Below are 27,696 nucleotides of genomic sequence, written 5' to 3' on the forward strand. Positions count from 1 at the left end.
ACACATGCAAGAAACCCCCTCTAGCCTCCATCCAGACCAGGGGTCAGCAAACTTTTTTAGCAGGGGGCCAGTCCACTGTCCCTCAGACCTTGTGAGGGGCCAGACTATATTTTTTGGGGGAGGGGGGAGAACAAATTCCTATGCCCCACAAATAACCCAGAGATGCATTTTAAATAAAAGCACACATTCTACTCATGTAAAAACACCAGGCAGGCCCCACAAATAACCCAGAGATGCATTTTAAATAAAAGGACACATTCTACTCTTGTAAAAACACGCTGATTCCCAGACCGTCCGTGGGCTGGATTGAGAAAGTGATTGGGCCAAATCTGGCCCCTGGACCTTAGTTTGTCTACCCATGATCCAGACAAGCAAAAGGCATTATCACTGCCAATATGACCATAGTGATTCATTTTTTGGCACTTACAGGCTCTTGACTATTCCTTCACTATGAAAACACTTGCAGAATCATCCATTCTACTGGGTCGATTTTGGACTTTCCCCAGCAAACAGAACTGATACCTTGAGTAATCATCCACCCAGCAGCTTAGCATTCTCCTGGGGAGTTTGACAAAAGAACTAAAGCGACCAGTCCCTGCCTAAACCTCCTGCCAGCAACAAAATACAAAACCATTAACCCAACTACAAATACATCCAGAAAAAAAGGCAAATATATAGCTGTAAGAACCTAAGCCACAAGAGATAAGCTCAGGTCAATGTCAGAAAGTCCTTTGGCATTTGGCCATGCACAGCCCAATAAATGGGACACGCGTGGTGCTGTGGTCTAAGCCACAGAGCCTCTTGGGCTTGCCGATTGGAAGGTCAGTGGTTTGAATCCCTGCAACAGGATGAGCTCCCATTGCCCTGTCCCAGCTCCTGCCAGTTTGAAAGCACGCCAGTGCAAGTAGATAAATAGATACTGCTCTGGTGGGAAGGTAAACAGTGTTTCCATGCGCTGCTCTGGTTTCGGTGTTCCATTGCGCCAGAGCAGCTTAGTCATGCTGGCCACATGACCTGGAAAAACTGTAATTGGGCAAACGCCAGCTCCCTCAGCCTGTAAAGCGAGATGAGCACCGCAACCCCAGAGTCGTCTGTGACTGGACTTAACTGTCAGGGGTCCTTTAGCTTTTTTACCTTTTTTGACCGATAAATACAGGTACACTCATTTTAAGGTAAAGGTAAAGGTACCCCTGCCCGTACGGGCCAGTCTTGCCAGACTCTAGGGTTGTGCGCTCATCTCACTCTATAGGCCGGGAGCCAGCGCTGTCCGCAGACACTTCCGGGTCACGTGGCCAGCGTGACAAGCTGCATCTGGCGAGCCAGCGCAGCACACGGAAACGCCGTTTACCTTCCCGCTAGTAAGCGGTCCCTATTTATCTACTTGCACCCGGGGGTGCTTTCGAACTGCTAGGTTGGCAGGCGCTTGAAATGAGCAACGGGAGCGCACCCCCGCCGCGGGGATTCGAACCGCCGACCTGATGATCGGCAAGTCCTAGGCGCTGAGGTTTTACCCACAGCGCTACCCGCGTCATTTTACATCATGCAATTGGGGGAGGAGGGGTTCCTTCCTACAAAGGGAGCTGACATATAGCAGGAGCAAGCGTCAAGCTGGAATTTATCCTTTTGGTAAATTAGTTGTGGCGTTATACTCTTTTAAGTTTGACAAAGAGATTTTCAAACTCTCAGTGTTCCAAACTGCAATCGTTTCCTAACAACTCTCTGCACCCTTAGAAAACTACAGTTCCCAGGATTGTGTGTGTGTGTGTATTTGAATATTTGCCCCACTCCAGCCCCAGGAAAAAAATCATGCAGACTGACAGCATCCCCTAAAAAAACCTCAAAAAGAAAAAACCCTACAGGAAATAAGAAGAATCTGTGCAGACATATTTTCAACTAAGCATTATGTATGGCAGGGGTAACCAACGTGGTGCTCTCAAGCCGTTGTTCATGTTGGCTGCGGCTGATGGGGGTTGGAGGAATGGCACAACAACGGGAGGATGCTACATTGTCAATCCCTGACATTATGGTGCTCAGAGAACTGAGAAGTCCATGCAAGCCTGAAGCCTGCCAGGGTCTGTGTACGTCATCCAAATCGACTCAAATATATGCCCAGCCCACCCACGCGTTCCCAACCACACTGAGTTTCATGTTCCTGTTTCCGGTCCTATTTTTATGAACGACACATGGCAATTTTGCTTTGCATTCCTGTGTCAGACCAACCAACATTCCCCCCCCCTTTCCTTTCCTCCCCCCCCCCCTTTTACAAGAAAGCCACTCACGTTTCCAAGACTCTGTTTGCACATTTGGAGATGACAACTCGAGACTCTCGTTTCTGTCCAAACAACGTTGTCATAAGGATTTACAGCAGGCAGAACTGTGTCAACAGTTTTCAAGGAAGCCACATGATAATGACACTAAGTCATTGCTGCCAGTAATGGCCTTGGAACGGCATGCTAACGAGGCCTCAAAATGGGAGGCCAATTTGGCTCCCACCAGAATTTCCAGCTCTCTTTAGCAGCAAAAAGACTACCGAGTTTTTTGTTTGTTTGTTTTGTTATAAGAAAAACTGCTCCCCTTCCCTTATGGGGTATTCCGGAGCCTGTACAGAGTCCTTAAGTGGGCTCCTTATCGGTAGGAGAAAATAACAGAGGCCAACCAGAGTAAATTGAAAAGCAAAGCGGATAGTAAGCCTGATCTTTATTCAAGGAACTGTTGCAACAGGGTCTCCACTCACCACACACAGGAGGGAGGAGGACCCTGAACAATGGTGCACAAGCCCTTATATAGACTTTAGAAACTGCGCACCCTGTAGTTCAAGACCACTCACCTAAAATCATACATATATCACAGAAGGAGGTGGTCTACAGCAGAGGAGTCAATCCTTTCTGCCGGGAGACCTGATAATGGTCGCTGATTGCATTACCTGGGCAGCCTGGCCATCCTTTTGTGATGGTTAATACTTTAGTACCTGAATCCAGGTCACAGGCTCACCCTATTCATACACAAATACACCCTTAAGACAGGATTTGCAAGTGAAAAGACAATGGGAAGGCTTTCCCCATTTGTCTCCCTTACTGCAGAGGAATATTTGAGGTCATTGGGAGAGTCTAAATGGCCCCAGGATTGCTCTCCCATACTATTTCAGACACATGGTTCATATATTTAGATATATTTGTTCTATATTTGAGACCCAGAAATTCTTATAACAGTTTACTTCTGCTTTCTGCCTTGCAATAGTCTCATGTGCAGGAATGCAAAAAGGCCTTGTTTCCCTTTCAAACCCTGTATTTGTGGCACACACCACTTTTCCCCATCTGCTGCAGTTTCTCTTCCACCAGAACATCTCTGTCAGGTGGGGTGGGTGTAGTTTGGCCAAAGCAGCCCCCTGGGCCATATAAGAAAGCCTGTTTGCACCCAGGGGCTGGAGGTTCCACACCAGCTTTTAGTTGGTCTTGATAAAAGTATGACTCCATTAAGACACTGGATTTTCCCCACCCAACAGATCCACAAGGTTCTCTGAAAAGCCTCAAAACGAATATAAAACCAGAGGTGTGATTTTTTAAAAGTTTCCTCTAATCACAGTCATCATCACCCTTTCCCCCAGAAGCCCTTAGGTATGTATGAATGCTGGAAGCAGAGATTTTATTTTCGTCATAGCCTTTACAACTCCCCAAGGTATATATCGTTAACTCTGGCAAAGATTACCCAGAGCGTTTACATAGTGTTGAAAGCGCATTCAAATGCAAATGTTACATTTAATCTTTCAGCATCTGAAAAAACACACCCCAAATAATGGAAAGCAAAGAGTAAGTTAGGTAATCTTATATAAAGATTAACAAACAAACAGAAAGACCAGCAATCACCTTGACCCCAAAGTCAAGGGAGAAGGGCACAGCCAATTTGAAAGAGCTAGAATTTCAGTTTACTTTTACTTTCAGGTAAAAGAGGGGGGAAACTGGAGGAGTTTCAGGACTGCACTCAGGAAAGTGTTCCATGACTATTTGGCTGTCGATCAAACCTTTAATTATATTATCCTGCCCTGACCTCCTTCTCATGTCATCTTCCCTTTGGATCACCCACCTTTCCATTTCCCAAAAACTTTCTACTTTACTGGAACATTTTAGATGACAGCTTGTATGCTGGAGAACAATTTCATATTGCAAAGGTTTCTGGGGGATCTTCTCAGATGCATGTTCCAGGGCAGGACTCCAGTTCCCATCAGCCCCAGCCACCATGACCAATAGTCCTGAGATGATGGGAGTTGTAGTCCAACAGTATCCAGAAGGTAGCACATTGGCTGTTCTGGATTTAGGCTTTCCTTAAGGTGGTCCTTAGGAGAGTTATTCAGCCTGGCCCCAATAGATGCAATAGTTACAGAAGAAGAGACATGTACAATTCTGTCCATTCAGCACCTATGGTGAGATGAAGCCAGGAGTGGAGACCCTTTGGCCTTCCAGATGTTGTTGGACTCCAACTCCCATCATTCCCAACCAGCTTGGTCGATGGTCAGGGATGATGGGAATTGTTGTCCAGCAACCTCTGGAGGACCACTGGGTCCTCATCCCTGATGTAGGATCAAATCAATGGATTCTAGCTAGACCTTTGGGGCGGGTTCTTGCTCTGTATCAGCTGACAGTGTGCTCCAGAAGATGTCCAACAGCTGCACATTGCAGGGGAAAAGCAGTTGTGTTCGATAAGACTAAGACATTTATACCATGCATCTGAAGCACTGTGATACCACTTTAAGCAGTCATGGCTTCCCCCAAAGACTTATGGGAGCTGTAGTTTGTTAAGGGTGCTGAGAGTTATCACGAGGCCCCTACTACCCTCCCAGAGCTACAATTCCCAGAATTCCCTGTGAAGAGAGTGAAGTGACATTTGAAGCGAGTGGTCTGAGAGCTTCGCAGTTAATACTCATAATCTCAATGTCATGCCCACATGCTCTAGACTGGAGATGAAAAGTCGCAGTCGAAAGGGGAACCTTGCCTAAGAGGACATCTCATGGTCACGGGGTGGGCTTAATATTGCTCAACACACACCCCAGGCCTTTTTCCATACCGTCAGTTATTTATTTATTTTAATTTCCTAAAAAAATCGTACACCGCTTGATTGTACAAGCAAAACAAAACCCAAGCAGCTAACCAAAATAAAAGCAATAAAATAATTGCTAAAAGCAGTTAAAAACAATTATTTAAATATCTTTAAAAAAATTTAAATCAGTGATAAAACAAAAACAGTTTAAAATACAAGTCAATAGTCAACATATCTGGGTAGGCTTGTCTAACCAAAAATGTTTTTTAGCAGGCGCTGAAAATACAGTGAAGGCACTTGCTTGACGTCAATAAGCAGGGAGTTCCGAAGGGTCCTGCCACACTAAAAGATTGATTTCTTACAGAACCAGGAAAGGCGTTACGTGGCACCTGTAACCATTGCCAGTTCTGCTGTTCAAAGCAACCGAGTGGGTGTACATAGGGTAAGGTGATCTCGGAGGTCCCAAGTTGTTAAGGGCTTCATATACTAACTGTGGGACGCGGGTGGCACTGTGGGTTAAACCACAGAGCCTAGGACTTGCCGATCAGAAGGTCGGCGGTTCAAATCCCCGCGATGGGGTGAGTTCCTGTTGCTCAGTCCCTGCTCCTACCAACCTAGCAGTTCGCAAGCACGTCAAAGTGCAAGTAGATAAATAGGTACCGCTCTGGCGGGAAGGTAAGTGGCGTTTCTGTGCACTGTTCTGGTTCGCCAGAAGCAGCTTAGTCATGCTGGCCACATGACCCGGAAGCTGTATGCCGGCTCCCTTGGCCAATAAAGCGAGGTGAGCGCTGCAACCCCAGAGTTGGTCATGACTGGACCTAATAGCCAGGGGTCCCTTAACCTTTATACTAACTGTAGCACATTGAACTTGGTGCGCTAGCAATTCAGCAGCAGTGCAGATCTCGGAGCACAGGTGTTATATTCTGACAAGGTCTCCCTCCTGCCAGAAATCGCCCTGCATTCTGCACTAACTGCAGCTTGTGGATCAAGCGCAAGGGAAGCCCCATAGTTTGGTTACATCCCTATTAGCCACCTCCACACTGCAGCACACAATCTGACCCTTTCCTTGAACCCTCTGTCTATGCAAAGGAAGCCACAAAGCCCCCAACAGCCAAGACCAACCCAGTTCCCTTCCCCCAGCAGTGCTTGCCCAGCCTCCTCTACTATCGCATCTCCAGAGAAAGCAATCCTGCTGATGTATCTCATTCCATTACCAAACTGCAATAAACCTGCCTGGACAAGAAATCTCCTTCCCTGTCGTTTAACCTTACTGATTGCCTGGGTTGGGTAACAGGCTGTTACTTCACAGCCGTCCTAAAAGTCAGACTTTCCCTCTATTCCTTTCGAAACTCAATGCAGCTGCAAGTTATCAAGGAAGCCAGTGGTTTATGGAACCTGCAGAGTCATCCTGCTCCGCAGTCATCCTCAAATGGTCATGAGGTCCTCATCGGTGGGGGAGCTGCCAAACGTCCAAAAACAGCAAAGGCAGCACAGATGTACTTCTCAAGCTGCCTTCTCTCATGGTTAAAGGACAGCCCCGGTTTGAAACACTGGAGGCTGTCCCTGGAACTCTTGATCCTCAACCACCATGTTTTCCTGTTTCTTCCAGACTATAACTGTGCCTCTAATGCTAAGTAGGACCCATTTCTGTGCCCATCTATCTATACGTATCTGCAAATGAATAGCATGTGACAATCCTTTCCTGGCCGCCTTTCCTCAATCTGTTTCAACTCAATTTGCAGGCAAGGCACTGAATCCCAGTAAACATCATTAAGAAACTCCCGAAGCATACTTCTGGAGCAGGAGAAAAGGCCATCTAGTCAAGCATTCTGCTCCTGCAGTAGAGAACAAGCAAGACATGGCCCTCTCTCCATAGAATCATAGAATTGTAGTGTTCTGCAGCAACCAGCTATCTCTGATGGTAAAGGTAAAGGGACCCCTGACCATTAGGTCCAGTCGTGGCCGACTCTGGGGTTGCGGCGCTCATCTCACTTTATTGGTTGAGGGAGCCGGAGTGCAGCTTCCGGGTCATGTGGCCAGCATGACTAAGTGAACCAGAGCAGCGCACGGAAACGCTGTTTACTTTTCTGCCGGAGCAGTACCTATTTATCTACTTTCGTGCTTTCGAACTGCTAAGTTGGCAGGAGCAGGGACCGAGCAACGGGAGCTCAACCCGTCATGGGGATTCAAACCGCCCACCTTCTGATCAGCAAGTCCTAGGCTCTGTGGTTTAACCCACAGCGGCACCCGCGTCCCTGATTGCCCCATATATACATCACGACTTTGTAGCTATTGCTAGCCTTATCCTCCATGTGCTTGTCTAATCCCCTGACAAAGTTGTCTCAAATTGTGCTGCAATCACCACGTCTCCAGATACAAAATGTCACTGTTTCACGATACACCATGGTTGGGAGAACTCTTATTCCTATCATGGAATCACAGAATTGTAGAGCTGCAAGGGACCCTGTGAGTCATCTATTCCAACCCTCTGCAATGCAAGAATCTCAGCTAAAGCATCCATGACAGGTGGGCATCCAACCTCTGCTTAAAACCCTCCAATGAAGAAGAGTTCACCATCTCCCGAGGGAGACCGTTCCACTGTCAAACAGCTCTTATTGTCAGAAAGTTCTTCCTGATGCTTAGAAGAAGAGGAGGAGGAGCTTGGATTTGATATCCCGCTTTATCACTACCCGAAGGAGTCTCAAAGTGGCTAACAATCTCCTTTCCCTTCCTCCCCCACAACAAACACTCTGTGAGGTGAGTGCGGCTGAGAAGCTGAGAGAAGTATGACTAGCCCAAGGTCACCCAGCAGCTGCATGTGGAAGAGTGGGGAAGTGAACCTGGTTGACCAGATTACGAGTCCACCACTCTTAACCACTACACCACAGAATTTCCTTTCTTGTAACTTAAATCCATTGGTTTGGGTCCTATCCTCCAGAGCAGGAGAAAACAAGCTTGTTCCCTCTTCCATGTTACAACCCTTGAGCTTTTTGAAGATGACTATTGTATCTCCTCTCAGTCTCCTCTTATCCAGGGCTAGACATAACCCAGTTCCTTCAACCATTCCTCATAAGGCTTGGTTTCCAGACTTTTGATCATCTTGGTTGCCTTCTTCTGCACACGTCCCAGCATGTCAACATCCCTCTTAAATTGTGGTGTCCAGAATTGGACACAGTACTCCAGTTGTGGTCAGACCAAGGCAGAATATAGTGCCACTCTTATTTCACTTGACCAGGACACTATACTTCTGTTGATCACGTAGTTACCATTTCCAGAGTGGTTTATCTAACATCAGTCCCTCTTCCTGGGGAATTCTAGGAACTGTAACTCTGTGAAGGGAATAGGGGTCTTCTAACAACACTCAGCACCATTCACAAACTACAGTCCCCATGATCCTTTGTTGGGGAAGCCATGGCTGCTTAAGGTGGTAGGATACTGCTTTAAATCTATAGCGCAGATGAGGCCTTTAATGTAAAGTTCAGATGCCAGAGTAAGGCACTGTATTAGATAACTCTAGATATCTCGAGAAAGGATACCAAACAATGGGGGAAGTCCGTAGGTCTGGATCAGTCATGTCTTTGACTTGGCATGTGATTTATTTTTTCCCATCACCAGAATATCATTTACTTTTTTTAAAATCCGCTGACAGATGGAAATACCAGCTTTTTGTTTTTTCCTCCATTTCCAAGCCAATGACCAATTCATCAGTCACAGATAGAAATAGATTTGGTTCTTTATGGGGCAAACAGTGTGTGGGATGTCTCCCCACAACCAATTTAAAATAAGCAGGAACAAATTGCAATTCTGTTACTCCCAGGCAAAATAATCCATGCACAGGGAAATCTAGCATTTCAAGGAATGGAGAGTTAGGGTGATAGTTCAGAGTGTGGGCACTAGATGAGCCATTCGCCTGATACAAGAAGACTTTTCTTACCCTCTTATGAATAACAGAGCAGGAAGACTGTTGCCTTTGTGCCCTGCCTGTGGTATTCCTGCAGCAATTGGACTGGCCAGGGTGCTGGACAAGACGGGCCCCTTTCTGACTTATTCAGAGTCAGAACATGAACTTTGACCCTCAAGCTGCATCTCTAAGTCAGTGGGGCTGACCCCTGGGTAAATACACATAGGATCTCACACACAGCCAAATATTTAACTGAAGGCAACTTTCTCTGGGCTGAACTCTGAACTCATTTTCATTTCACCAGTGCCCAGATTACTTATCGGTCCCACTTGCTAATTGCTTCCATAACTGCCTGCACCTCTTTAATTACTTTGCCCACCCAGGCAAGACGCATTGTAGATTTCAGAAATGAACTGACTCGAGTTATGCACTCGTTTCTTCAGGCAGGGAAATAAAACAAACCACCTTGAGGCCTACCTTCTTCCCTAAGAAATCAAGCTCAAGCCGCCCGTTAATTTTAACTCGGGGAAGGAAAAAGCCCAATGTTATTAGCAAGTTGCATCTAACCATTCTACACCATGCCGCGTTTCTAATTAAACAACTCTTTGGCTCATGCAGGTGGCATTATTGCAGATGTAAATTTCAAATTGCACAAAGAAATGGCTAATTATGGTCATTTTTGAGTCTCGATTCAGATAATTATGTTTCTGAGCCTATGAGCTCAGAATGCTCACCTTTCCCAGAAAATGTACTGCCAGAGTTCAGTTCAAAATAATATTAAGGATCTAATTATCCTTTAAGAGCATAGCATGGAATGAATGGGGGAGGAGGAGATAACATAAAAAAAGAAACATTAATGGGCCAAACTCTCAACTGCAGTTTCTCATTTCTCCAACCTTGAATTTGGTTCTGCACATTAGTTTGTGATTACTTTTTTTAAAAAAGTCCACATGAAAAATCAGCAGCGTTCGACTGCCAATTTCTCCAAATATACACCTATCTGTGTGCAATTTTGCCTAATATATACTTCCTCTTTTTGCAAAGCAACGTTTCCTAATATAATGGTGAAGGCTCAGCAGACATTTGGGCCTGGGGCACTGGTGAGCCACGCAGATGTTGTTGAACTAGAACTCCCACCATCCCTACCTATTGACCATTGTTGGCTCAGGCTGATAGAATCCAACAGTACCAGGTATCACGAGGTCCTAATGCCTAGGGCCAGAGAAAATGGAGGAGGTAGAGAAAAGATGTGCATTGCCTGGAGCTCCATAGAAAACAAAAGGGAAATCTGTGGCCCTCCACAGCTTGTTGTACTGCAATTCCCATTTGGTGTCTCCCACGCTGAAGGGGGCAGGAGCTCAACATGAATGCCCCCGTCGTTCTCTTATAATGGTGATGGCACTCCCCAGAGAGGTGCCGGAACTGAGTTTTGTTGAGTTCTGGCAGAAAAAAAAGCAGACTTCAGGTCTTTTTTCAGGTCAACTTGGTGGATTGAAAGGTTGAGGAGATATTTGAGCCAGTCCAAGTTTCTCTGGCCCAAGGATTAGGACCTTGTGGCACTGTTGGATTCCATTAAGGTAAAGGCACAGAAGCCCTAGATGGTTAAGTCCAGTCAAAGGCAACTATGGGGTTGCTCATCTCGCTTTCAGGCCGAGGGAGCCAGCATTTGTCCACAGGCAGCTTTCCAGTCCATGTGGCCAGCATGACTAAACAGCTTCTGGCGCAACGGAACACCGTGACGGAAACCAGAGTGCACGGAAATGCTGTTTACCTTCCCGCTGCAGCGGTACCTATTTATCTACTTGCACTGGTATGCTTTCGAACTGCTAGGTTGGCAGGAGCTGGGACAGAGCAACAGGAGCTCACTCTGTCATGGGGATTCGAGCCGCTGACCTTCTGATTGGCAAGCCCATGGCCAATAGTTAGGGATGGTGGGAGTTCTAGTTCAACAACATCTGTCTGACTCCCAGGTGTCCCATCCTTGCCCCAAACAAATCAAAGTAGTGTATGTCTGGGGTATTCCATATAGTTCAACCAGTTTTACTGTCATGGGGGCCCTTCCCCATTGCAGGACTCTTTGGGATTGTAGTTATGTGAATGGAATTATCAAATAACTTCACAAAACTACAATTCTCAGGGTTCTCCAGGGGGCAGGGGAAGTCACCGCAGCTCAACCAGATTAACTTTCGTCTGACGACCTTCAGATTGTCACAGTCATTTTAAAGCACCAGTATCTCATGATTAGCAACCACCCTGTAGGGATGGAGGATAAATATGGTTCAATTAGACTTATAATGCAAACTTCTCTAATTCTCTAATTTGCACTTTTTGGAACAACATGCAAGCCAAAACACAGCTATCCCTGCAAATTCACACTTCTCCCAATTTTGCAATGCCATTCTCCAGCTAAATGCATGCAGTATATTAGGGGAAAGTGTGCATTAAAATAGGTATTTCTGTATAACTTTGAAAATTAGATAAATAGATAAGATAGTGAAAGCTCTACATACAGTGCATAATATCAGGGGAAACAGCTTGCAAAAAATTGGCTTTCACTAAAAAGCAAAGGCATTTTCATGGGGGGGGGTTATTTTAAAAAAATGAATAAATTGCAAACTGATTGATACGTGGAGGACTGAAGAGAAGACTGGGAAGCTGAGAAATGCAGAGAAACCGAAAATGACAGGCTATCCCTCCCAGCCGGTCACGACTTGCGTTCTGCAGAAGCATCTGGTCTTCTTTTTGGCTTTTGTTTTCATGGCACTCTTTAATTGCTTGAAAATTACACCATATGTAGCAGTGTTAAGTGTAAATATTTAGTAAAACATTACCTTGCACTGCTATGGCAACTTTCTCTCACAAATACAAGCACCCCCCTTTCCTCAGCTTTAAAAACTCTGTGTAACTGAATTTGAATAGATAGGTGGTACATTGCTGGCTGGCAATCCAAGAATTCAGCAGATCCGTAAATCCAATCCTGAACACTGGGTATGGGGAACCTTTGGCCCTCCAGATGTTGCTGAACTACAACTCCCATCAGTCCCAGCAAGCATGGCTAGTGGCCGGGGAGCTGTAGTTCACCAACATCTGGAGGGCCAAAGCTTTTTCCTCTTCTGCTTGAGGAAATCCATATCTATGAATAAATACATAATTTTCATCCCTAAAAATTGTTAATGCGGCCAACTGTGGCCATACCTGAAACTGCTGTGCGATCCAATTTCTTTCCTGAAAAAGTGCAGTCCAAAATGATCAACATTTTGTGCAAATCCAAGTCTCCCAGGGTGGGAGACTGGGAGAAGAGATAGACACCCAGGTGAAAGCTGATATGTGTGTGTGTCCATACCCTCCAACATTTCTCCAATGAAAATAAGGACACCTTATTCCACAATAATCATAAAATATACGTTTAGTACCTTGCCCATCTGACTGGGTTGCCCCAGCCACTTGGAGCAGCTTTCAATATATATATATATATATAAAACATAATGAAACCTTAAACATTAAAAAGCTCCCTATACAGGGCTGACTTCAGATGTCTTCTAAAGGTTGTATAGTTACTTATCTCCTTGGCTCAGGGGGTCACATAACTCCATACCCTCCTACATTTCTCAGATGAGAATAGGGACGTCCTAAAAGAGCTGGACCATAAAGAAGGCTGATCGCCGAAGAATTGATGCTTTTGAATTATGGTGCTAAAGGAGACTCTTGAGAGTCCCATGGACTACAAGAAGATCAAGCCTATCCATTCTGACGGAAATCAGCCCTGAGTGCTCGCTGGAGGGACAGATCCTGAAGCTGAGGCTCCAGTACTTTGGCCACCTCCTGAGAAGAGAAGACTCCCTGGAAAAGACCCTGATATTGGGAAAGATGGAGAAGGGGACGACAGAGGACGAGATGGTTGGACAGTGTTCTCGAAGCTACGAACACGAGTTTGACCAAACTGTGGGAGGCAGTGGAAGACAGGAGTGCCTGTCTGCTCTGGTCCAGGGGGTCACGAAGAGTCGGACACGACTAAACAACAACAACAAAGAAAAAGTGGGACATTCCAGGATCAAATCAGAAACTAGGACAGCTTCTGTATCCGGGACTGTCCCTGGAAAATAGGTACTCACGGAGGGCCTGATATAATAATCTAGAAAGTTACAGGTTCCCCTCATCTCTCCCATACTAAAACGAACAGCATTTTGCAAATCTGAATAATTATTAGAGGTGCTCTGTTAATTTTGACACCACTAGATTATACTGTCCGTCTGACATGCTACCAAACATTCTGTCCCATTATTAATTTCAGAAGGTCTTGCTTCTGAAAGGAGTTGGCGAAAGTAGTTGGCGAAATATGACCCCACCAAACTCTTGCCTGCCTAAGTCAGCCACCAATATTCTGTATCTTGAAAGCAATGAGACAGAAACACAGCTGTATGAGATTTCCACCCCTGCCTTTGTTCAAACGTATTTTGAAAGATGCTTTGTGGGCTGCTGACGCACACACATTTTCACATATGAAAAGTAAAACACTCAGGTGCCTCAAACAGAAACTCTTCAAAGAAACATACACTGCCCAGGAGCTACGCAAGATAAAAGATCTTGAAACTAACGCTACAGCATGTGAGGGTGGTAATAAAAATCAGAATCACAATTCTGCCGGAGCGCCGAAAAGAGGTGCTTGCATTTGATAGCAATAGGCCCAGAATTCACCCTCCTGCTGAGCTCAAAACTTAAACCAAGGTTCTAGTCCTTGTGACTGTGAAGATTTATTAATTTATTAATTGCATTTATCTACCACCTTTTCCTTTAAGGAGCAAAAAGTGCTGCACATCCTAACTCAACAGGAGAGTTCCCAGGGTGTGGGTGGTGATTCTGGTAGATGTTTGGGTGCCGGGCACCAATTTGAATCACGACACTAAGCCAAAATGTCACTTTACGTGACTTTGCCTGTTTTTCGGCATAGGTCCCCCTGCCTCTCGAGATATCATCGACAAACTCCGCATGAGGGTTCCCAATATGACAGTTTTCATTGCCATTTGGACGCCGGGTGCCATTTTGAATTAAGATGGCAGACCAAAACACGACTTAGGCATGACTTCACCCGATATTTGGTGTGATGGATCCAAACTCACAAATTACACTACCCATTTTTTAAAAAATCAACCAAATTAATGGGAGGGGGAGAGGTGTTGCTACAAATTTACAGGCAATACCTGTAACTCCCCACTAGTATATAAATAAATAAAGCATCTCAATAAAGCGAGAGTGAGTGGGGAACCAGAGACCCTCTCAGAGGCCTTGTTTGACTCCAGCTCCCAGAAGCCCCAGCCAGTAGAGCAAATGGTCAAGCATGATGGGAGTTGTAATCCAGCAACAACTGGAGGACACTAGGCACCCCGGAGTATGCATTTTAACAGAAAAAAGGACCGAGCAACATTAAGTCAGCAAAGAACCAAGTAGCTGAAGCTGGTTATACTCTCAAAGCAAGTTGTCTGACCTAGTTCAGCTGTGTCTCCCATTCTTTTGTTTGGTTTTGTGTTTAATGAGGAAGTAAGTGGGGCACACTTGACTTATTTTGGCCTACTGGCTTCCATTTTATCCACTCCCCAAAGGTCACATTGTCTGCTTGAGGGTTATGTAGAGTTCTTCTTTTTTCCTGTCGCCATGGCGACGAGGCCTGCCTAATCCCCTTCATCCTTCTGTAGTCTACTTCCCCACAAAGGAAAGTCCTAATCTTCGATCAGTTGCCTCAGCAATGTCAAACGTGGTTCAAGATGGGGCAGAGAGGCACCTGTGGTCTCCAGGTGTTCACCTCCTATCAGCCCCCAGAAAACAATGGATTGCAAAGATTCCCCAGCGACATCATTAGGATCCTCCATAAAAAATTGAGTAAAACATGTGTGGGGAACCCCTGGCTTCCCTGAACTTCCCTGAACTCCCATGAGCTCCATCCAGCATAGCCAACGGTTCAAGGGCAGTGTTCGAAATTCCCCAGGCGCCAGGTGTGTTTTGCTCCTGGTGTGGGTCCAATCTGACTACGTAGAGATTTCCAGGTGCCAGGTTCATAACAGCATTTTAAAAACCTCTGCCTTGGTCCATAGTTAGTACCATCTCCATTGCCGCCATGTGTGTTTCTCCTTCTTGAATACTGGGGCAAGTGAATTGTTTTAAGAGCAAACTACAGTCAAGCAATGTAGTTGAGACCATAGAGTCGAAGAACTGTAGCACTGGAAGGGATCCTGGGGGTCATCTAGTCCAACCCCCTGGCAAACAGACATTCTGTTGTGATGATCGTAACCTAGGTTTGGCACCTAGCTTTTATATTTGAGTTTCTAATATGATTCAAGGGTAATGGGACTGGTAGTCCAGGAGAATCCGGAAGGGCATAAGTTCCCTATTTCTGTTTTAAGAGCTTGTTCAACACTTATGGGGTCCCTGCTGTGAGATCACATTCACCCGGTGCTATACCAGCTGCACTGGCTCCCAGTGGAGTACAGGATCAGGTTTAAGGGGCTGTTTTTAACCTCTAAAGCCCTATACAGCCTAGGACCCTCGTACGTACGGGACCGCCTCTCCTGATACGTCCCACGGAGGAACTTACGATCTTCAAACAAAAACATTTTGGAGGTCCCAGGCCACAGAGAGGCTAGGCTGGCCTCAACCAGAGCCAGGGCTTTTTCGGCTGTGGCCCCGATCTGGTAAAACGCTCTGTCACAAGAGACTAGGGCCCTGCAGGACTTGACATCTTTCCTCAGGGCCTGCAAGACAGAGCTGTTCCACCAGGCCTTTGGCGAGGGCACAGCCTGACTCCCTCCTTTGGCAATCTTCACAGAACTCTAGCCCAATGGTTGCCATCAATTTGAGTCGAATTAATTTTATAATTAAATGATTTTAGAATGTTGTATTATTTTATTGTTGTTAGCCGCCCTGAGCCCGGCTTCGGCTGGGGAGGGCGGGATATAATAATAATAATAATAATAATAATAATAATAATAATAATAATAATAATATTGCCATCCTATTCAAGCTTACTTGCAAGTAGGTGACATTGATCTCAGCAAAACATGCTTCTGAGCAGATTAATGCATATTGCACCTTTTCTATCCTGCAAGGAGCTGAACATGGCATATACATGGTTCTTCTGCTCCTCATTTTGTCCTCACAACAACCCTGTGAGGTAGGTTAGGCTGAGAATTAGTGACCATCTCAAGGTCACCTGGGAGCTTTGCAGCTGAATAGGGATGCAAAACCTGGTCTCCTATGTCCTGGTCCAGCGCTCTAACCACTACACCAGCCTGATTCTGATTTTGCTGCCGACATTTCTAGCTGCTATTTTACAGGGTGTGCTGTATGAATTGAGTATTTTTATTATTGTATTATGATTCATTCTTTTCTCCCAGTTTTATGCTATGCTTCATTTATTGTTTTTCATTTGGCTGCTCCCTTTCCAAGACTGCTTATGCTGCAAGTGATTAATAAATTAAAACAACAGCAGCAACCACAGTTAAGTTATTAAGATTGCACTTTTAGGTTGTCACCCTACCCCCTCAACCTGGAAGTAAGTGTCTGTGAACTCAGTGTTGTTTGCTGCTGAGAAGTTGCATTCAGGGTTTTGTCACTGACTAATCCTAACTAGAATATTCAAAGGCTTGTGCAAATATAATATACTAGGCCGTTCCTTAACAGTGCCGAAAATGTGGAGACGTGCCAAAGTTGAATCACACGTCAGAATTCCTGCGGAAAACACTTTCACCTGTTATATGCGCTAATCTCTTGGTTGCCAATTGATAATTGGTGCTAAATTCTAGAGTACATTCTGTAATCTGTACACCGTACTCCTAGGTGTTAAGCCAATGACACCTTGTCAGGTCATGATATTAAACTATGAGAATCAACCCAGGTAAGTTTGTGGGGGAACTATCCATCTTTGCAGTGCTGGATGAAACCAGAAAACTAAAGATCTGTGAGAAATAAATTCCCTGGCTCTGGCCTGCATCTCTGTGGAGTCCTCATCAAACCAAACCGTAAGTCCTTGCAGGACCAAGGCCATACTTCACACATTCCTTGTGGTTTTTGCCTGGCTAGAATATGGCCTTGAACTGTGGCAATGGCTCTTGCTTTCCTGCATGGAGGATGGAGAAAGAGATATGTTTGCATATATGAACCTCTGATTCTTGTACCCCACTGTACCAAGGGAAGAATCGTCTCTGTTGCTCCACCCATGTTTGCCATTGGTCCTGCCCTACACAGTAAGAGGCCCTCCAGAATGTGGCCTATGAACAAATGTGGCCCTAATACCCCCTTCACATTTATTCCCACCAGGAAACCACTTTTACTGGATTTTTCTCCAAAGGACATGTACATGTTTGAATCCTTTGTCCCTCCTCCATTGCCTGGGTGGCACCCTGAGACAGAAGCAAGAAGGGTGACCCAGTATAGAGGGCTTGGGTCCTTTGAGTCCTCTGCCCAGTATACCTGAAGGAGCGTCTCCACCCCCATCATTCAGCCCTGAGGTCCAGTACCAAGGGCCTTCTGGCAATTCCCTCACTGCGAGGAGTGAGGTTACAGTGGCACCTCGGGTTAAGTACTTAATTTGTTCCGGAGGTCCGTTCTTAACCTGAAACTGTTCTTAACCTGAAGCACCACTTTAGCTAATGGGGCAGTCATGCTGCTGTCGCACCGCCGGAGCACGATTTCTGTTCTCATCCTCAAGCAAAGTTCTTAACCTGAAGCACTATTTCTGGGTTAGCAGAGTCTGTAACCTGAAGCATATGTAACCCGAGGTACCACTGTACTGGGAACTAGGCAGAGGGCCTTCTCAGTGGTGGCGCCTGCCCTGTGGAATGCCCTCCCATCAGATGTAAAGAAGAGAAACAACTATCTGACTTTTAGAAGACATCTGAAGGCAGCCCCTGTTCAGGGAAATCTTTTGTTTGATGCTTTATTGTGTTTTTAATATTCTGTTTGGAGCCGCTCAGAGTGGCTGGGAAAGCCCAGCCAGATGGGTGGGGTATAAATAAATTATTATTATTATTATTATTATTATTATTATATAGGAATGTTGGTAGGTTCAGCTGGTAAGGGAAGGCTGAGAGCTGCCGCATCTGCCAAAACTGTACAGGACTAGCAAAGATGCCAAGAGACAGGTTTGCTTTTCCACAGAGCCCGCTGGTTCCGAACTTCACAGCTCCCATCTGTGGTGACAATGCGCACTGTGCATTTAAAGCACTATTGCATCACTGTAGCAGTCATGGCTCCTGCTCCTGCCCCACCCCCACATCCTGGGAACTGTAGTTTAAGGGTGCCGAGAGTGATCATAGAATCATAGAATCATAGAGGTGGAAGAGACCACAAGGGCCATCGAGTCCAACCCCCTGCCAAGAAGGAAACACCATCAGAGCACTCCTGACATATGGTTGTCAAGCCTCTGCTTAAAGACCTCCAAAGAAGGAGACTCCACCACACTCCTTGGCAGCAAATTCCACTGTCGAACAGCTCTTACTGTCAGGAAGTTCTTCCTAATGTTTAGGTGGAATCTTCTCTCTTGTAGTTTGGATCCATTGCTCCGTGTCCGCTTCTCTGGAGCCGCAGAAAACAACCTTTCTCCCTCCTCTATGTGACATCCTTTTATATATTTGAACATGGCTATCATATCACCCCTTAACCTCCTCTTCTCCAGGCTAAACATGCCCAGCTCCCTTAGCCATTCCTCATAAGGCATCGTTTCCAGGCCTTTGACCATTTTGGTTGCCCTCCTCTGGACACGTTCCAGTTTGTCAGTGTCCTTCTTGAACTGTGGTGCCCAGAACCGGACACAGTACTCCACGTGAGGTCTGACCAGAGCAGAATACAGTGGCACTATTACTTCCCTTGATCTAGATGCTATACTCCGCAGGGCAACCAAAATGGTCAAAGGACTGTTCCCCTCAAACACCTACAAACTCCAGAGTGGTTTAACAATCAACTCCTCTTCCTCATAATTGTATTTCTCTGTGAGGGAAATACAGGTCTCCTAGCAAATCTCTTAACAAACTGCAGTTCCCAGGATGCTTCAGGGGATACCGTTGAAGTGGTATAAGAGCGCTTTAAATGTCCAGTGCGGATGTGAACAGATTAGTCAAGGAGTACATTCTTCAAAACATGCAAAAGTAGGGAGGCATAATAGATCAAATTTAGGTGGCGAGATGGATCAATGAAACATATTAACCACATGAGTCAAACGTGTCTAACCGACTCATCATAAACTAGCACAAATGCATCTGAGAAAGGTGCAAGATAGTGAGACCCCATCTGTCAGCTCAGGGGGCCCCTCCTCTGCCAGAGCTGCCTGCACCAGCTCTATCATTCCATCCACCCATGTCTAAGAAAGACCCTTCCATTGGCTCAGCTGAAAGCCACCCACTACCTGGACTTTCCCTTCTGCACTTAATTATTTATTAAATTGGATACCGCTCTTCATCTCAGGAGCGTTTCACAACATAAAAATACAAGATAGAAAATGCATAATACTTAATAAAAACAGGAACAAGAAACAAACCAATAACCACTGGCCATTCCGGCCGGGGCAACATGTAACTTCATTACGTAAAAGCAACAAAAGAATTAGCATCTGGCCTTATTTCTTCTCTACCCTCCTCATCCGTTTTTCCTTTAGTAGCACGTCTCTTAGATTGCACGTCATTGTTATCAAATGAAAAGCACCTTCACTAACAGAAACAGGCAGTACATAAAAGGAACCTATACGCAGACAATAAATATATAGATTTTTTAAAAAAAATGGGGGAAGAGAGAAAATCTTGAGGACCAGTAGGGTGTGACTGGGACATATACCAGCGGCAGTGGGATTCTCCTCTATTTAATGTAGTTCTAACACTATCAACAGCAGCCATTCCCTCCAGCATGCCCTCCTTTAGAATAATACTAAATAGGGTCATTCCAAGGTGGGCATTGTGGGCCAGGCATGAGGACTGGCAGCAAACTACATTTGAAAGAAGAATGGAAAAAGCTAGTGCTCTTTGTCCATGAAGGCCCCTATCCCTGAGAAGTTCTAGATTTTCTCACGTGTCGCCACCACCAAAGAGGCCCCATAAGGTTTCTGCCTCTCAGCTCAACACTATGGCTGCATTTTGCCACTAGACTCCTCTAAGGGTTGTTCTTAGGAATTGCTTTTAAAGCCAATACAGAGTTGGCAGAAACTTTGCTTTAAAGCCAATTCAGAGCTAGCAGCAAGTTCGCTCTAAAGCCAATACAGAGCCAGCAGCAGATTCATTTTAAATCCAATTCGGAGCCAGCAGCAGGTTTGCTGTAAAGCCAATTCATAGCTAGCAGTGGCTTCTCTTTACAGCCTCCCGAAGCAGAAAGCAAACCTTATTGGAGCCATCTTTTAGGAGCAGCCAGTATAAACCCAAATAAAATATCCCTCGTCCACAAGCAGAAACAAAAAGAAGGAACGAACGATTTGCACAGTCTGCTGTTAGGAACTGCGTGTTCATCAACCTACCGACACTTGTTATTTTCTGAGAGGCCAGGTCCTGAAGCAAGGCTCCGATTGCTGGGTTGTGTCTGGAATACAGTTCATATCGATTAATGCCAATGTGGAATTTGAGCCAGTTTGGATAGGAATCAATTGACGTTTCTCCAGTGGGTAGAAACTCTTCGTCTTCGTTGCCTTCATTTTGCCTACCAAAATAAAATTGAACGAGAGACGGGAGAAGATTAGGTTTCCTTAAAATGCCAGCAATGCACTTTGCAACATGTCAGTGAGGGAGAGGGGAAATTGGGGAGGGGAGCAAATGGGACGGATTCCAAGCCTGGGGAGGTGCCAAGAAAAGCAATAGGTCAGGGCAGCAATTCTTAAACTCTGTTGTACTGCAGATGAGTGTTCTGGCTTGCTTGTGTTGGAAGTGCAATGGCAGAGATCATTCAATGTGTAACTCACGTGCTGATTCTGTTAGTGTTATAGTCAACTAGCCAAGAGGGGGATGAGTGGGGGTGTTGCTTAGCAACCAGGCAGAGTGGCATGATGTTTGCTGAGATAGCAGGTGCTGTACTCTGATTGGCCATATAGTTCTGAGGGAGCTTTTCCTCCGTGTGTTTGGTTTCATGTCTCCCTGCTATGTACAAGGCCTGAAGTTAAGTTGCCAGTGCGCAAAAGCTCTCTGCTTGTTTCTCCTAAAATTATACACTAAACAATGCACTAAATGGTTTCCTCATTAAAGTCTTATCAGAGTATTTTTCTTTTCTCTCTGGACTACATCTGCATTACTTAAAGAGACTTTGCTAACAACCCTCATTGCGTGTTATCAATCTGGACCAAGTGAAGTTTCAAAACTGTCTTCAAAGACACCTCTACATAAAGCGCATAATCCTATAGCACCTCACAAAGCAAAATGAAAACACTGCCAAAAATGGTCCTAAACATTAATATTTGCCAGACCTACATAAGCAAACTCTAGGTCTTGCTTTCCTGAGTCACCTTCCCTAATAAAACAACAATCAACAGGTGCCATGCTCTAGTTTTGCAAGGGAGAGGGGGAAAGCGGGTACAGTGGTACCTCGGGTTACAGGCGCTTCAGGTTACAGGCGCTTCAGGTTACAGACTCCGCTAACCGAGAAATAGTACCTCGGGTAAAGAACTTTGCTTCAGGATGAGAACAGAAATCGTGCCGCGCCAACAGGAGGCCCCATTAGCTAAAGTGGTGCTTCAGGTTAAGAACAGTTTCAGGTTAAGAACGGACCTCCAGAACGAATTAAGTTTTAACCCGAGGTACCACTGTATCTCCCTCACCACTTCATGAGCAGAGGAGCAGAGTGTAGGCGGAGGGAGCTGAAAGTCTTAGCTGGCACCAGGGGAAGACTTCAAGGGCACCACTGTGTCCATGGGTGTCACGCTGGCAACCCCTAAGTCAACCCCCAAATAAATGTGAAAGAACTTAGAAACTTCCACCTGTTGTAAATAAAAATCTGCCCTTTTTCCCTTATGGGGTATCCAAGAGCCCATATAGAGTCTTTGCATAGGTTCCCTATTGGTAGAAGAAAATAACAGAGGCCAACCAGAGAATATTGAGAAGCAACGCAGCTAGTAAGCTTGATCTGTATTGATCTGTTGCAACAGGGTGCTCCCCTCACCCACAGGAAAGGAGGAGGAAACCAGAACAATGGCGTGCAAGGCCTTATATGGACTTTTGAAATTGCCACCCTGTAGATCAAGACCACCCCCAGATACATCATACCTACATCACAGAAAAGGCAGTCTAAAACAGAAATTTGAATGTTGTTTTTCTCCTGTCTGGCAGATTACTTGATTGGATTGACTGGGGAGCCTGGCTAGTCTTTTGGTAATGATAAATACTTAGTTCCTGGGCCATGACACAGGCTCACACCCTATTCAAACACAGACATACCCTTAAGACAGGATTTGTGAAGGAAAAGACAATGGGGAGGCTTTTCCATTTTCCTTTACCTTGCAGAGAAAACATTTGGTCAGTTTGGGAATCAAAATGGTTCCAGGTCGGTCTTCCTGTGCTGATCTATGTGCGTGCTTGGTTGGTACACTTATGTACATTTAACATATATCTAAGACTTCAAAAGGGATGCGGGTGGCGCTGTGGGTTAAACCACGGAGCCTAGGACTTGCAGATCAGAAGGTTGGTGGTTCGAATCCCCACAACGGGGTGAGCTCCCATTGCTCAGTCCGTGCTCCTGCCCACCTAGCAGTTCAAAAGCACGTCAAAGTGCAAGTAGATAAATAGGTACTGCTTCAGTGGGAAGGTAAACGGCATTTCCGTGTGCTGCTCTGGTTTGCCAGAAGCAGCTTAGTCATGCTTGCCACATGACCCGGAAGCTGTACGCCGGCTTCCTTGGCCAGTAAAGCGAGATGAGCGCCACAACCCCAGAGTCGGCCACGACTGGACCTAATGGTCAGGGGTCCCTTTACCTTTACCTAAGACTTCAAAATTCTTATCACACACACCCCATCATTGGTTTGGTCATCAGGAGATGTTCTTTCTCCACCCCTCATGACATGCCCCCCCACAAACTGATTTACCTATCTCAGGGGTGTCCAAACTTTTTTCAAAGAGGGCCAGATTTGATGAAGTGAACATGCGTGAAGACCTTTTTTTAGGATTGCAGTTGTTGATCTTTTTTTAGGATTGAAGTTGTTGAGCTTTTCCTCTTTTTTTAGGATTTTACCCCAGGAAATAAACGGATTAAATAAACAGATTAAACCAGCCAGTGGGCCGGATTAGGCCCCCCCAAATGGACTTTGGACATGCCTGACCTATCTCATTCCAATATGAATTGATCCCAAGGAAGGAAGACTTTTTAAAAAAGAGGGATGTGAAGTTACAAAAACCACCCATCTTGGTTGTCTGCCAGAGCAGGTATAACATACCACAATGCAACACGACTGTGTCAGTACATTGGGAAGGGGGGTGCAGCTGGGTTAAGAATCATCTGCTCATGTTGGCAAGTGTGGCATCCAGAGAGGAAATCCAAAACGCCTTTTCAGTATTGTTACGGAAATTACGGGGGGCGGGGCACATCTTTAGAGTTGTTAAATGTTACAGATTATGCTTAAATGTATCCTTTCGACTTGGAAGCTCAGGGAAGTTACCTAGCTTTAACAACCATATAAAATCAACTCCTTTGCCAGTTTCCTCCATTCCAACACTATTTTGCCCTTGAAAAATAGGGACTCCAGGAAGTGCCCAGAGGTGACAATTGCTGAGCTGATTGTTGGCCAAGGAAAGCCTAATCCTTGGGTGGTGGGACTTCAGAGGTCTTTGCCTATGATTCACAACTTCAGGCAATACCAATGAGACGGAAACATGGAAGGTGCCTAAAGAAGCCAGGGTGGCTATCTAAAGAACTTTTAACTGAGTTAAGATTAAAAAAGGATGTGTACAAAAAATGGAAAAGGGGGGAAACCACCAAAGAGGAATTCAAACAAATAGCCAGCACGTGTAGACACAAAGTCAGAAAAGCTAAAGCACAGAATGAACTCAGGCTTGCTAGAGAGGTTAAAAGCAACAAAAAAGGCTTTTATGGGTATGTTCGTAGCAAAAGGAAGAACAAAGAAACAGTGGGGTCACTCAGAGGAGAAGATGGTGAAATGCAAACAGGGGACACAGAAAGGGCTGAACTCCTCAATGCCTTCTTTGCCTCAGTCTTCTCCGATAAAGAAAACAATGCCCGACCTGAAGAATTTGGAGCAAATGATTCAGTAGAGAAAACACAGCCCAGAATAACTAAGGAGATAGTACAAGAATACTTGGCTAGTTTAGATGTATTCAAGTCTCCAGGGCCAGATGAACTGCATCCAAGAGTATTAAAAGAACTGGCAGATGTGATCTCAGAACCACTGGCAATCATCTTTGAGAATTCCTGGAGAACAGGCGAAGTCCCAGCAGACTGGAGGAGGGCAAATGTTGTCCCTATTTTCAAAAAGGGGAAAAGAGAGGACCCAAATAATTACCGCCCAGTCAGTCTGACATCAATACCAGGGAAGATTCTGGAGCAGATCATCAAGCAAACAATCTGTGAGCACCTAGAAAGGAATGCTGTGATCACCAATAGTCAGCATGGATTTCTGAAAAATAAGTCATGTCAGACTAACCTGATCTCGTTTTTTGACAGAATTACAAGCCTGGTAGATGAAGGGAACGCAGTGGATGTAGCCTACCTTGATTTCAGCAAGGCATTTGACAAGGTGCCCCATGATATTCTTGTAAAGAAGCTGGTAAAATGCGGTCTTGACTATGCTACCACTCAGTGGATTTGTAACTGGCTGACTGACCGGACCCAAAGGGTGCTAATCAATGGTTCCTCTTCATCCTGGAGAAGAGTGACTAGTGGGGTGCCACAGGGTTCTGTCTTGGGCCCGGTCTTATTCAACATCTTTATCAACGACTTGGATGATGGACTCAAGGGCATCCTGATCAAATTTGCAGATGACACCAAACTGGGAGGGGTGGCTAACACCCCAGAGGACAGGATCACACTTCAAAACGACCTTGACAGATTAGAGAACTGGGCCAAAACAAACAAGATGAATTTTAACAGGGAGAAATGTAAAGTATTGCACTTGGGCAAAAAAAATGAGAGGCACAAATACAAGATGGGTGACACCTGGCTTGAGAGCTGTACATGTGAAAAGGATCTAGGAGTCTTGGTTGACCACAAACTTGACATGAGCCAACAGTGTGACGCGGCAGCTAAAAAAGCCAATGCAATTCTGGGCTGCATCAATAGGAGTATAGCATCTAGATCAAGGGAAGTTATAGTGCCACTGTATTCTGCTCTGGTCAGACCTCACCTGGAGTACTGTGTCCAGTTCTGGGCACCACAGTTCAAGAAGGACACTGACAAACTGGAACGTGTCCAGAGGAGGGCAACCAAAATGGTCAAAGGCCTGGAAACGATGCCTTATGAGGAACGGCTAAGGGAGCTGGGCATGTTTAGCCTGGAGAAGAGGAGGTTAAGGGGGGATATGATAGCCATGTTCAAATATATAAAAGGATGTCACATAGAGGAGGGAGAAAGGTTGTTTTCTGCTGCTCCAGAGAAGCGGACACGGAGCAATGGATGCAAACTACAAGAAAGAAGATTCCACCTAAACATTAGGAAGAACTTCCTGACAGTAAGAGCTGTTCGACAGTGGAATTTGCTGCCAAGGAGTGTGGTGGAGTCTCCTTCTTTGGAGGTCTTTAAGCAGAGGCTTGACAACCATATGTCAGGAGTGCTCTGATGGTGTTTCCTGCTTGGCAGGGGGTTGGACTCGATGGCCCTTGTGGTCTCTTCCAACTCTATGATTCTATGATTCTATGATTCTAATCCCATCACCAGACTTGCCAAGGGGTCCAGACATGCAAAGGGAGTTCTATCTTTGGGTGGTGGGACTTCAGAGGTCTTTGCCTATGCTAATGTTATACCTGCATCTTGCCCTGACATGTTTGCCAAGGTTAAACTAATGTAACCCCTGTCTACCCCTCACCTTTTGTGACATGTCAGTGATGTAGAAATGATGTACAGTGGTACCTCTGGATACGAACGGGATCCGTTCCGGATCCCCATTCACATCCTGAAGCGAATGTAACCCACATCTGTGCATCATGATTCGCCACTTCCGCGCATGACATCATTTTGAGTGTCTGCGCATGCGCAAGCAGTGAAACCCAGAAGTAATGTGTTCCGTTACTTCCGGGTCGCCGCGGAGCACAACCCGAAAGCACTCAACCTGAAGCATATTTAACATTGACTGTATCAATGATGCTGTATGAACTGTATTCTGGGATATGGTGGGGAAGTTTTAAAAGTCATTGTCACCCCATCCCTGGGGTTCAAAATTCCTCTTTGAACCTGTTGAACAATAAACTTTGGTCTACAGCTATTTGCTCCGGTTGGTGGCTGGACTCCTTCCTTTATTCTGCAGGGAACCAAAGGCTCTGCCCAACGAGCTGGGTGACTGAGCAGCCTCGCACCTAGATTTTTCCGTAACAGCATGAAGGAGAAGCTGAAGACTGCAGAGTTATCAAGCTGCCATTTAAGGCATGAAGATAACCCAAAACTCTCAGGGATAGAGGGGGAAAATCCCCATTAAGCAATCCATACTTGCAAATGGTTTTTCTTTGTGACCTTTGATGCTGATTCTCCTGTTTGCAAGAGGAGTTAATATTCTACAGTACTGCTCTCACATCCCTTTTTCCACTTTATATGTGTGTTTAACTTTGTTAGCTTTCAGGAGGGGGAGAGGATCTGGCATTTGCAGTTTCGACATTTCATTTTATTCCCTGGGAAAGCTCCACCCCGCTTCCGCCTTGCCAAAGGCTCTCCAAGGCAGCTTATGGGCAAATTTTGAAACTGACAAAATATGCCATCAAGACAACAACAGACTAACATGAAAAGTGTAAAACACTTGATAGCAAGTAGCATCTTGGCAGCAGAACGTGCAGCAAATGACCAGAGCAAATTCATTGGTCTTCCTCTGTTTAGCTCCTGCTGCCATTTCCCTCCCATCTCCAATTTTAGATTGTAAGCTCAGCGGGGCAGTGACCTAGCCTCTTGTATGGTGCAAAGCACAATGCACATTGAAGGTGCTGGGCAGATCAATAATAATTACAATAAATGTCTGCTTAACTTTCATCCAATCTCAAAACAAACAAACAGCAATGTTTTGGAGCTGTTTTTAGTACTTCCATGAGATTTCCAGTGTATGTTGGGGGAGACTTTGGGCTCCAGAAAACATTTTGTGTCTTGTGCTTTCAGATCAAGTTTGCATGACAAAGCACTTGTTCAGCGGAGACAGAATTGTTCTGTGCAGTAAATGGTTGCCTCTGCTCTGCCCCTGGATCTGAGTAAGCAACCCAATTTCAGATCCTTTAATAAGCCATTACAGTGGCACCTCGGGTTAAGTACTTAATTCGTTCCAGAGGTCCATACTTAACCTGAAATTGTTCTTAACCTGAAGCACCACTTTAGCTAATGGGGCCTCCTGCTGTCACCGGGCCGCTGGAGCACGATTTCTGTTCTCATCCTGAAGCAAAGTTCTTAACCTGAAGCACTATTTCTGGGTTAGCGGAGTCTGCAACCTGAAGCGTATGTAACCTGAGGTACCACTGTATTTTCATTTTCAATTACAAACAACGAAAGGTTAAAAGTGTTACGAAGAGAGTGTAAAATACTGTAAACTGTCTAGGAAAAAGAAACTACATTTCAAGAGAAAACTAACATTAACGTTTTTTTGGGGGGGGAGGGTGTTTCTCAGTCCATTAAGAAAC

The 27,696-nt window shown here is 45.3% G+C and overlaps 1 protein-coding gene across 2 annotated transcripts in view; it reads right to left on the bottom strand.

Moving 5' to 3' along the window:
• Positions 1-27,696, bottom strand: part of FAM20C (FAM20C golgi associated secretory pathway kinase) — a 107,346-nt gene that overhangs the window by 66,093 nt on the left and 13,557 nt on the right. For both annotated transcript variants that reach the window (XM_083413534.1, XM_083413535.1), the window contains exon 2: positions 20,418-20,596. In XM_083413534.1, coding sequence (XP_083269660.1) covers positions 20,418-20,596 — 179 coding nt within the window. The remainder of the gene's footprint in view (positions 1-20,417; positions 20,597-27,696) is intronic.

Source organism: Podarcis tiliguerta (genome assembly GCF_965153285.1).
Source record: "Podarcis tiliguerta genome assembly, chromosome: 14".
NCBI classification, from domain to species: domain Eukaryota; kingdom Metazoa; phylum Chordata; class Lepidosauria; order Squamata; family Lacertidae; genus Podarcis; species Podarcis tiliguerta.